General features: G+C 46.0%; 1 protein-coding gene across 2 annotated transcripts in view; it reads right to left on the bottom strand.

Moving 5' to 3' along the window:
* Positions 1 to 12,242, bottom strand: part of bcar3 (BCAR3 adaptor protein, NSP family member) — a 219,848-nt gene that overhangs the window by 105,165 nt on the left and 102,441 nt on the right. For both annotated transcript variants that reach the window (XM_078218856.1, XM_078218857.1), the window contains one exon: positions 8,326 to 8,650. In XM_078218856.1, the coding sequence (XP_078074982.1) occupies positions 8,326 to 8,650 (325 nt within the window). The remainder of the gene's footprint in view (positions 1 to 8,325; positions 8,651 to 12,242) is intronic.

Here is a 12,242-nt window from a genome sequence, read left to right as displayed (position 1 = left end):
TTTAGATCGCTTGAGCACTGATATCCTCACCCCACCATTGGCAGCCTTCAGCTGTGTAAACTCTAAGTTCTGGAATTCCATCCCATCACTTCCCAGCTCGCTCCCTTCCTTTAAGACATTCCTTAAAGCCTATGGAGCAAGCTGTACGTCACCTGCCCTATTGGCTGTTGTACCGTTGTACAACACCAACCCCTTGGCTCAGTGTTAAGTTCAACTGAAGGGCTGCCACCTCTAAACACCTGGAGAGGGTAAGAGCTACTCCCTGCCAGCTAAAAAATACCTCTTAAGAGAGCTCTCCATCTATCTAGCAAAAGGACACCAAATCAGAGAGAGCTTACAGACAGCGGATTCGCCAGAATCACCAAAGGTTTTTCTAAAACCACAAAACCTGTTTGTATATTTTTTGAGAGTGACTAAATTATTATTATTTTTTGGTAATGAACGATCCTTGTATTTATTTGAACAGCATTCCAATAGAACCTTACTTTAATTGATATGTTACATGTTTAGTTAAAGTTCCCGGCTGGTTGAATAAATAACTTGTTAATTATTCACTTACAGTGAGTGTCAGGTATTTTTGTTAATGAACGTCTAAATATTAACGAAGAACAGTTAACACCTTCCCAAACACTTTTAGCAGATTGTGAAGCGGGGTGGTCCTCAAAAAGGGGATTAACCTCTGTGTTGTAACATTATAGTCGTCACTGTTTCAATGCAGGAGTGTTCAAAAAGCCCTGATTAAAGGTTGCGTGAAAACAAGGGGAGCGTTATAAGAAAGTGTTAAACATTCCTCTGCTAATATTGTCAGTAGTGGTATGTAGGCTGTGGTTCCCGGGGCACAGATTTATGAAAGAATCGAGAGCTTATTTTGACAAATTCGTAAGTGTGTGAACCAACCGCGAGACCCTGCCTTCAGCCAGTCTCTGAAAACCAGTTTGCCTTGGCATCTCTTTCCCCCATGTGGCCTTCTTTATGCCCCGGTTGATCTGGCCGTGCAGCACTTGTGGCTCATTTGCTCCCAGGCCACTAATGTCATTCATGAAGAACACTCTTCCTGATTTGCTCTCCCTCAATTCCTCCCACTATCAATGTGACTGAGGTTGACTGGCATTGGGGATTGAACTCTTCACCTCTGCTGCTGTCTTCCTTTTCCCCTGGGGCTACTATCTCACTCTTAATCACTTTGATAGTATTCAGCTTTAAAATATATACAAGTTAAATTTCTTATCACTGCTATTACGTATTGTTGCAACTATACAAGGCACTGGTGAGGTCGCACCTGGAGTCTTGTGCACAGTTTTGGTCCCCTTATTTGGGGAAAGATGTAGTGGCATTGGAGGCAGTTCAGAGGAAGTTCACTGGATTGATTCCAGAGATGAGAGGTTTGTCATATGAAGACAGATTGAACAGTTTAGGCCAATGCTCTCTGGAATTTAGAAGAATGAGGGGAGATCAAATTGAGGTATACAAGATGGTAAAAGGTATGGATAAAGTAGATGTGGAGCGGATGCTTCCTCTTGTGGGGCATTCTAGGTTGAGACGTCTAGCCTTAGGATAAGGGATAGCAAATTTAAAACAGAGTTGAGGAGAAACTACTTCTCCCAAAGGGTTGTGAATCTGTGGAATTCGCTACCCCAAAGTGCGGTGGATGCTGGGACAGTGAGTAAATTTGAGGAGTTAGGCAGATTTTTAATTGGTAATGGGTTGAAGGGTTATGTGGAGAAGGCAGGAAAATGGGGATGAGGAGCAAATCAGCCATGATCGAATGGTGGAGCGGACTCGATGGGCCGAATGGCCTAATTCTGCTCCTATATCTTACGAACTTTTTGGCAAACCAACCCCAATTCTGATACAGGAACAGAGCTTTATGACCACCAGTCAAAGTCAACATTTTCTTCTTAAAAAAATTTTTTTTACGGGATATGAGCATCACTGGCAGGGCTAGCATTTATTGCCTGTCCGTAACTGCCTTCTCAGAGGGCATGTGAGAGAAAACCACGTTGCTGTGGATCTGGAGTCACATGTAGGCCAGACCAGGTATAGATGACCGATTTCCTTCCCCAAAGGACAGTAGTGAACCAGATGAGTTTTTAACAACGATTGACAATGTTTCATGGTCACCTTTTAATTCCAGATTTTATTGAATTCAAATTTCACCATCTGCTGTGGTGGGATTTTAACCCAGGACCTCAGAACTTGCTCTGGATTACTAGCCCAGTGACAATACCACTACACTACCCTTTGCGCCACTGCCTCTTTTGTTGTTTGTGGCAGACAACACAATCTACTCTTCTGGTCAGTAACTGGATTTCAGGATTTGAGGTGGAACATTTTAGAGCAGATTTTCCTTTTCACTTTGCACACACGGAAGGAATTATCTCCTAGTTTAGACCTGAGGATGGTTTCACTGGCCTAGAAATTTGAATAAGCCCAAAACCGAGGTACTCAAGGGGCGGAGTTTTCTGGCCCATCAACACCGGCGAGACTTTCTGGTCCCAGTTCAGTGAACAGAGATTTGGCTGAGTGGCAAACTCTCCGTCCTCGCCAGCAGCGGCAGCGAGGTGTGAACGATTGGTAAGATCGCAACAACACAATAAATAGGCTCAGGAAAAGACCATGGGGCGAATTTTCCCGTTCCGCCACAGAAGTCGTAGCGGGCGAGGGGCGGACCATGGAAAGGTCCATTGACCTCGAGTGGGGTTTCCCCGTTTTGGGGCGAGCATGGCTGGAAAATCCCGCTCCATATGTCCCGTCGAGCCTGCGCCGCCATTCAATATGATCATCGCAATTCCAAGATGGCGTCGGAGTGAGGTGACTTCTTGCAAGCTGTGCCCAGCATACCTTCTAATTCTATCCTTTACTCTTGTTCTACGCTTCTAAAACTTCATTCTAACTCTTTTAAACTCTCTATGCAATATTTACTAAGCTGATCTTTCTCTACAGCCTAGCTATGACTGTAACACTACCTTCTGCACTCTCTCCTTTCCTTCTCTATGAACGGTATGCTTTGAATAGCATGCAAGAAACAATAATTTTCACAATATGTTAATACATGTGCCAATAACAAATCAAATCAAACCATAACTGATCTTCAACTTCAGCTCTATTTTCCCACCTAATTCTTTTTTTTTAATTCACTTGTGGGACATGGGCGTCGCTGGCTGGCCAGCATTTATTGCCCATCGCTAGTTACCCGAGGGCAGTTGAGAGTCAACCACATTGCTGTGGCTCTGGAGTCGCATGTAGGCCAGACCAGGCAAGGACGGCAGATTTCCTTCCCTAAAGGACATCAGTGAAGCAGATGGGTTTTCCCGACAATCGACAATGGTTTCAGTCACCAGTAGATTCTTAATTCCAGATTATTTTTATTGAATTCAAATTTCACCATCTGCTGTGGTGGGATTCGAACCTGGGTCCCCAAAACATTAGCTGACTTTCTGGATTAATAGTCTAGTGACAATATTATTAGGCCATTGCCTCCCCTGAGAAACCAAACATCTGCGTATCCCAGCCTTAAACATATTTAATGATGGAGCATCCACAACACCCTGGACTGAAGAAATTTTTCCTCATCTCAGCCCTAAATAATCGGCCCTTTTCCCAACGCCCCTGTACCCCGCCGTGTCCCACAGTCCCCAACCGGCAGAAACAACCTCTCAGTATCAATCCTTTGCCAATCCTTTTCAGAATCTTGTTTCAATGTGATAATCTCTAAACTCTAGAGAATATAGGCCCAATTTACTCAGCCCGTAATCATTGGACAACCCCCTCATCACAGCGACCAATCTAGTGAACCTTTCTGTATCGTACAATACCACTCCGCCACATTCTGTAGCCTGCTTATCAGACTGCATTCATTTAAAGTAAAGCACAGCTTTCTATTATCCAGGTAACAGATATGGTTCACTATCAGTGCATTAATTAAAAAGAAAGTGGAACACTTCAGAGCGAGCCTTTGAAAAGCAGCCCTCCGCATACCCCCCAGGCATTCAAAGGCCAATCTATCTACCACAGCGGTGGGTTATCTGGGAAGCCAAAATTCATTCCATTACTCACAGTAACATTCCTGGCCCACGATAACATCTGCACCTACTGCTCATCAGACTAAATATTCAACTTTGCCAACAAGAAATCTCCCCTCGAACAAGAACAGCTTTACACAACTTATTACAGGCACATCAAATGCAAAAGAAAAAGCACGCCACCCATTTCGAACTTGCATTGTATAGTTGGTCATGCTGGTGCAACTTGGAAACACGTCGGGAGTGATCGAGGGGCGGCAGGGTGGCACAGTGGTTAGCACTGCTGCCTCACAGCGCTAGGGACCCGGGTTCAATTCCTGGCTTTGGTCACTGTCTGTGTGGAGTTTGCACGTTCTCCCCGTGTCTGAGTGGGTTTCCTCCGGGTGCTCTGGTTTCCTCCCACAGTCTGGTACATTGGCCATGCTAAATTCTCTCTCAGTGTACCCCAACAGGTGCCGGAGTGTGGCGACTAGGGGAATTTCACAGTAACTTCATTGCAATGTTAATGTAAGCCTTACTTGTGACACTAATAAATAAACTTTACTTATTGACATTGTGCTGACGTGACATCATATAGGCGCAGTTTATGGGACGTGATCTGGCATCTTCCTGATGGGGAATGAAAAGCTGTCAAGGAAGTGAGAGTGAGGCCTACCCGCTGGGTGTGAGTATTGGCGCCTGTGGTGAGGGAACCTGACCACCGGAATCAGACCCCAAGCTGGCCATTCAGCCCATCCAGTCTGTGGTGGCTCCCTGACGGATTAGTTCCTCATTCCTGCCCTTGCCGGGCTCATTTTGCCTTTACATCGCCCAGTTGATCCACTGACCCAAAGTGAAAATAAATACTGCAGGTACTGGAATTTTGGCGGGAACTGTCTGGGGGTTTCCCCGGGTAAGTAAAGGTAAGTATAGCCCCCGAGGGCAAGGGGTGTGGCCAGGCAGTGCCCTGGCACAGGTTGGCACCATGCCCATGCCAATTTGGCAGTGCCAATCTATGCCAAGGGGCGGGAGATTCATTTAGATGTGATGTTCCTGGGTGGAGGAGCTGGGGCTGTTGGCTCAGCTGTGTGTGTGTGTGTGTGTGTGTGTGTGTGTGTGTGTGTGACGGGGGGGGGGGGGTTGAACTCACCAATAACCCAAGCTGTATGACACCACCCTGTCTCCTGAGTAGGAGCAGGTCGAGAGATACTTGGCCCAAGACCCACTTCAAGTGTAACCATTCTAAGACCTCATGGTAATGAGAATTCATAATTAAATCGTGTGGCAACGGTGCACCTGACAATGCTGAATGTCACTGAAGGAGGTACCGCTCCCACACTGGCACTGGGATGGCATCACCAGCCAAGCAACGCAGGGCTGGCTACTCTTGGTCATCCATGCTCTGAAATAGGCTGCGTGATGTAAATGGAATGAATTTCAGAGCTCCCGCAGGGTAGTTCAAAGCTGTATGCTGCTACAGTGATTCACCCAACCACCAAAAGGTATAAATAAGGAACTCATCTTGGAACTGGAGGCTGTACAGTTGACATTCTTGTGCCAGCCAACAAGGCTATTACATGGAATCCACAGTAAAATCAGGCCACGCAGCCCCACTATTCAATGCCAGTGTTTAAGCTCCACATGAGTCTTCTCTCACCCTTTCTCCCTATCAGCAGAACCTTCTAGATCCTTCTGCCTCATGTATTTATCCTGCTTCCTCTCAAATGCATCATATTCTGGTTGTGTGGAAAATGAAGGGATGGTTTTAACTCTCAGTGGGAGGTATGTGAAAGAAAAAGGAGAGCAAATTAACTTGCATTTATTTCCCCCTGTTCCTTGTGGAAATAGTGTTATTGGATCTTCAATGTCCACCTGTGGGCTCTGTATGTTACACCTCAGCTGAAGGCAGCCATGGCGTTCATTCAACACCCTGCTGCGGTGTCACAGTGCGCAAGACACTGGAGTGGGATTAAAACCCGTGACTTTCTGACCCAGTACCGAGAGTGCTAACATGGAGCCACAGTCATCACTTCCCCCATTACTGGGTTATCAATCAACGAGTGAACCACTAGAGAGATAGGAAGGAGGGTAGAACGCCCGGCGGGCGAGAGTGACCAGAGAATGGACAGAGTCAGTGAGTCACAGAATGGGACAGGTACAAAGTGGAAATGTTTGATAAGATGTCAGCCTTGGCCGTGTATTTTTATTGGTCTTTATCACGCAGTTCTTAAACGCTCTTTCCACATAAACACTGCAGACAAGATTTTCCAAATAGATCTTGCACAATACTCAGCCTGACGGGCAAACCTGCAAGAACCTGCCAGTGGCAGAGATAAGTGTAAACATTTGTAAACATCTTAGCCAAGGTTCAGGTACTGATAAGCTGAAGCAGAGGCAAACATTCAGCTTGTTCACACTGAAGGCTCACGGTTAGAAGATTATGATAAACAGGAAGCCCAAGCAAACAGAAAATACTAGCACATAATATTGTTACTTTTAATCACAGAATCCCGACAGTGCAGAGGGAGGCCATTTGGCCCATCGAGTCTGCACTGACCATAATCCCACCGAGGTCCTATTAAAAGATGCACTTTTCAGACCTCCCAAAGCGCTGAGGGATTTCCAAGCTATAAAACTGCCTCAGAACAACTTCATGAAGCAGGTTATGATGCATATATAACCGGTTTGTGTTTCATCTCGATGGCAAATCATCTAGGTTCATTCCTCAGCCCTCTTAAAGCTTTTGTCCCTGCCAAATCTAAATTGGTTGAACCTTTTATTAAGAAGCTGGTTCTAATGAGAGTCTGCATATTTATCCTGCTAATCCCCTGACACTAAGGTCAATTTAGCACGGCCAATCAAACTAACCGACACGTTTGGAAATCGGAGCACCCGGAGGGAACCCACACAGACACGGGGAGAATGTGCAAACTCCACACAGACAGTGACCCAAGGTCAGAATTGAACCCGGGTCCCTGGGGCTGTGAGGCAGTAATGCTAACCATTGTGCCTCTCCTAAAGACAGGGCCTGCCGTTGAGGTACACCAGCCACATGCCTGCCACCAGCTCACACCTCACTGCACCTTGTGTGTGCACTCGGACAGTGAGTGTGGAAGGTTATTCGGTCATGGGGAAACAGAGGGAAGGTGTCACAGGATGGTCCAGTTCTATCCCCATTTCAGCACACCCACCTTTGCAGCAGAGGCCATTAGAAACTCATTCTTACAACTCACCCTCTTTCAAAGCTGAATTAAATCAACCCTTAAGATGGTGCCATAGTGATAATGTCACTGGGCTAGTAATCCAGAGCCCCAGGATCATGCGCTAGTGATATGGGTTCAAATCCCACCATGGCAGCTGGTGGAATTTATATCCCATTAATAAATGTGGAAAAAGGCTAGTTTCAGTAATGGTGACCATGAAACTATCAATTGTCGTAAAAACCTATCTTGTTTGTAATGTTCTTTTGGGAAGGAAATCTCCCTTAGGGGCGGCATGGTAGCACAGTGGTTAGCACTGCTGCTTCACAGCTCCAGGGACCTGGGTTCGATTCCCGGCTTGGGTCACTGTCTGTGTGGAGTTTGCACATTCTCCTCGTGTCTGGGTGGGTTTCCTCCGGGTGCTCCGGTTTCCTCCCACAGTCCAAAGATGTGCGGGTTAGGTTGATTGGCCATGCTAAAAATTGCCCTTAGTGTCCTGAGATGCGTAGGTTAGAGGGATTAGTGGGTAAATATGTAGGGATATGTAGGTGGGATTGTGCTCGGTGCAGACTCGATAGGCCGAATGGCCTCTTTCTTTACTGTAGGGTTTCTATGATTCTATGGTCTGGCCTACATGCGACTCCAGGGCCACAGCAATGGGGTTGACTTTCAACTGTCCTCTTGAGATGGCCTTGCGAGCCACTCAGTTCAAGGGCAATTAGGGATAGGCAACAAATGCTGGCCTTGCCATCAGCACTCTCATCCCAAGAAAGAATAAAAAGAACGGCCCAAGTTTTATATTGGGTGATTTCCATCAGGAAGATATGGAAAGGAAATAAGTTAATGACTTTAATAACCTGGTTATACTGGCTTGAACAGTGAATGAGTAATGCAATTACCCCCAGTTCCTGGAAAGGTTCTGCACAGGTTGGCAAAGCTATAGATTAATAAATCACTAAAGAGTTCATGACGGCAGAGTCTAGCGTCTGACTATAGAATTTTAAGGATGGAACATCTTGAAGCATATTCAGTCAGAGCGCCAGTTGGCGATCTTTCTCAGCCGTATCCCAAGGTCCCCACCCACCCCGAGAGCACCGACTTAACCAAACGCCACGATCAGTTACCTGCAATGAAATTCCGCAAACTCTTGCAATGGATGCTCCTCGATGATCTCATAAGGAAAAGATGTCTTGCGCAATCGGGTTGGCAAAGACTGGGGCTGGAATTCCGTGGGACTGTACATGCCACCGGATATCACAGATACCATCCCGTTTTTCTTCCTTGGCAGTGTGCTGTGAATGGAAATACTTTGGAGGGAGCTGGAATGCTGACTGGTGAGAGGGCCTCCAAGATCGAGTGTCTCCATTGAAGACGTGCGCAAACACTTGCGGCCGGTTTGCATCTTGCGAGGTAAGCTTGCAAAGTTTCCCGCAGCCATCATCTTCAGCTCTGCATTTAGAGAGACAGACACCATTAATAATCGGGTGGCACTTAATCGTTGCTATTAAGATTTCATGCTAATTATAGTCCATTAGTGACTAACAGCTCCCTCCACCATTGATCATTTAGTCATTCCAAAAGATCTGACAATTTCTGAAAATCTGACTGAAGAGGCTCCAGAAAGAACTGATACGACTGAGATCATTTGGTCTTATTCTGCTGGTCTGGGTCTTTTGGGGTTAGGCCACAATAAGAAAGCTTTCTTTGTGCTACTGTTCTCGCCATCCAGTGCAGACCTCTTGCAAAAAAAAAACATTTCTTTATACTTTGCTCCCCTTCCCAACCGAAGCCCCATGGATAGTTTGACCTTTGACACCTTGTCCAATTTGTCAGCATTGACATGAGCATCTCAAGAGAAGGGTTGCTGGGAGCTTCGCCAATTTGGCTGGATTATCTTGGCAGCTCCAGCAATTAAATTCCAGATGCTACAGAAAGCAGTTCAGGGAAAGAATCACGGAGGCAAACAAACAAAATTGTGCTTGTTTCATTTCTTTGAATATTCTAGTTGATTGGTTGTTGTGAAAATATTGGAGTGTGTCAGTTATGGCTCAGTTATGGGGAGGCGATGGCCTTGTGGTATTATCGCTAGACTATTAATCCAGAAACTCAGCTAATGTTCTGGGGACCTGGTTTCGAATCCTGTCACGGCAGATGGTGGGATTTGAATTCAGTAAAAAAATATCTGGAATTAAGAATCTACTGATGACCATGAAACCATTGTCCATCTGGTTCACTAATGTCCTTTAGGGGAAGGATATCTGCCACCCTTACCCTGTCTGGCCAACATGTGACTCCAGAGCCACAGCAAGAATCTCCAACTGCCCTCGGGCAACTAGGGATGGGCAATAAATGCTGGCCAGCCAGTGATGCCCATGTGCCATGAATAAACAAAAGTGGGATTGGAAATCTGAGCACAGGCCAAATCTAAGCTGGGATCTTCCTGAATTGCAAAGCTAAGTAGCCCCACATCAAACAGCACAGTAACACCCACCCACTCAGCACTGGCCAATCCCAAAGCAGATCTCCAGGTTTCTTCAGCAGGTTTTATTGCACTATGCGCATTGGTCGGATTCTCAGGATGTCGGAATTGCCCTGGAATTTTCTCCCAGAAGTTGACACCGTTACATTTGGCTCAGCTATTCCAGTGATAGAATTGGACAACACCGATTCCGCTGTTAGAATCATGAAACTGGATTTGATGAGGTAAAAGGCCCCCCCCCAGAATCCAACCACAACCAGAGTCAAGAATCTCAAGTTTATTTATTAGTATCACAAATTCCATGGGTATGACACACTGAAAGAATATTATGAGCAAGAAAGTTATCTTCACAATATCCAGATTCCTCTTCTACTAGTGAATGCTTCTGATGACCCCCAACTGCACGGAAGTTTGCTGACCATCCCTCGCTCACTTGCAGAGAAAAAAGAAAATGCCATGCTTGTGTTATATTAACACTGCAATGGAGTTACTGTGAAAATCCCCGAGTCGCGACACTCCGGCACCTGTTCGGGTACACTGAGGGAGAATTTAGCACGGCCAATGCACCTAACCAGTGCGTCTTTTGGTCTGTGGGAGGAATCCCATGCAGACACGGGGAGAACGTGCAGACTCCACACAGACAGTGACCCAAGCCGGGAATCGAACCTGGGTCCCTAGTGCTGTGAGGCAGCAGTGCTAACCACTGTACCACCCAATTTCTAGAAGGACAAACAGAATCATTTTGGGGCCACTTCATGTAGCAAACTAACCTGTTCTTAAAAAAACACATTCTTGATTCTATCTTTTGGTTACATTTTCTAACCACCTGTATCTGTCCCATATTACAGGATGCTTTTAAACAGGTCTTTGCCTCATGACACTTGGTTCACATTCGATCGATACCAAATTTGCATCGAGTTTGCTAACCTAATCAACATCAGGAGTGCATTCACACTTTTTTTTTGCTATTTGAAGTTCTGAAGCGGATATTTTGCCAATACAGATGGGAAAAAGGTCAAACCTTCACTACGACTTAAAGCAAATCCCAGATAAGCTTAGTCAAAACTGTCACTATTTTTAAGAGCTCAGGCCAAACTTCAGACTCTAGGGCACTTCAACCCACACAAAGAACCATTACAAAAAGGCAATTCATTCTGCGCAGGACAATGCTGAGGGGAACAATGTTTTCTATAGTGTCACACTGCATCCTACGCTGCTGCCTTTTCATACTTAACTGCAGAAAAATGTCTCCCAAACTCTGCACTCCCCCAAAGACTTTCATTTCTAAAACCAGCTCCTCCAGAAGATTTCTTCAGATACACAGCGTGTGTTCACCAAAAGTATATTTAAAACAAAATCACCTATGCTTTCGTACAACAATCCACAAGCAGTCAAGTCTTGACCACTGAAAGAAAGCATTAAATGATCGGGTTGGTAACTACGACACCCTGTCGATTTAAGTACAGTGTTCCCCCAGGCTGTGTGTTTGAGATATTGATGTGGAGATGCCGGCGTTGGACTGGTGGACTGGTTGGACTGGACCTTCACGAAGGAGCAGCGCTCCGAAAGCTTATGGTATTTGCTACCAAATAAACCTGTTGGACTTTAACCTGGTGTTGTGAGACTTCTTACTGTGTTTGAGATATTCCCAGCAGTACTGTCTGGGTAACTGCCGTAGTGACAGTGCAAGTGAGACAACAAAAGTTTAAAATTTATTTACGTGTCACAAGTACGCTTACATTGACACTTCAATGAAGTTACTGTGAAAATCCCCTAGTTGCCACACTCCGGCGCCTGTTCGGGTACACTGAGGGAGAATTTAGCGTGGCCAATGCACTTAACCAGCACATCTTTTGGACTGTAGGAGGAAACCAGAGCACCCGGAGGAAACCTACGCAGACACTGTGAGGACGTGCAGACTCTGCACAGACAGTGACCCAAACTGGGAATTGAACCGGGGTCCCTGGCGCTGTGAGGCAGCAGTGCTAACCACTGTGTTAGTCTATGCATCCATCTAATTCCCCTGATCTTAAATCTTTCCCAAAGCCTGTGCGGTATGTTGCGTATAAGATAACTCAGTTAGTCTCGTAAATTTAGCACGGCCAATGCATCTAACCAGCACGTCTTTCAGACTGTGGGAAGAAACGGGAGCATCCGGAGGAAACCCACGCAGACACGGGGAGGACGGGCAGACTCCGCGCAGACGGTGACCCAAGCCGGGAATCGAACCCAGGTCCCTGGCGCTGTGAGGCAGCAGTGCTAAGCAATGTGCCACCGTGCCGCCAGTAAGCACAGATCACACAGAAAGGTTAAGCATTTCACATGGACAGAAATTCAAATCCTGGCTGCTGTGCGGGCTATTTGACCAATCACTTAGCCAGCCACATTCACAAGGCCATGGACGCAGGACGTTAATGTGAACCGTGACCTTCACCAGGATAAAAGATGCAGCTAACAATGATCACCATAGGGCACCTCACGGTAAGTCGCTGACAATCACTTTTATCTTTAACCGAACGTTGAGGTCAGAAGCAGCGACAACGCGACTGCACAAGATTTTAC

Source organism: Mustelus asterias, chromosome 8 (genome assembly GCF_964213995.1).
Source record: "Mustelus asterias chromosome 8, sMusAst1.hap1.1, whole genome shotgun sequence".
Taxonomy (NCBI): Eukaryota; Metazoa; Chordata; class Chondrichthyes; order Carcharhiniformes; family Triakidae; genus Mustelus; species Mustelus asterias.
The sequence above is the reverse complement of the archived record's forward strand: the minus strand, read 5'-3'. Positions and strand labels throughout refer to the sequence as shown.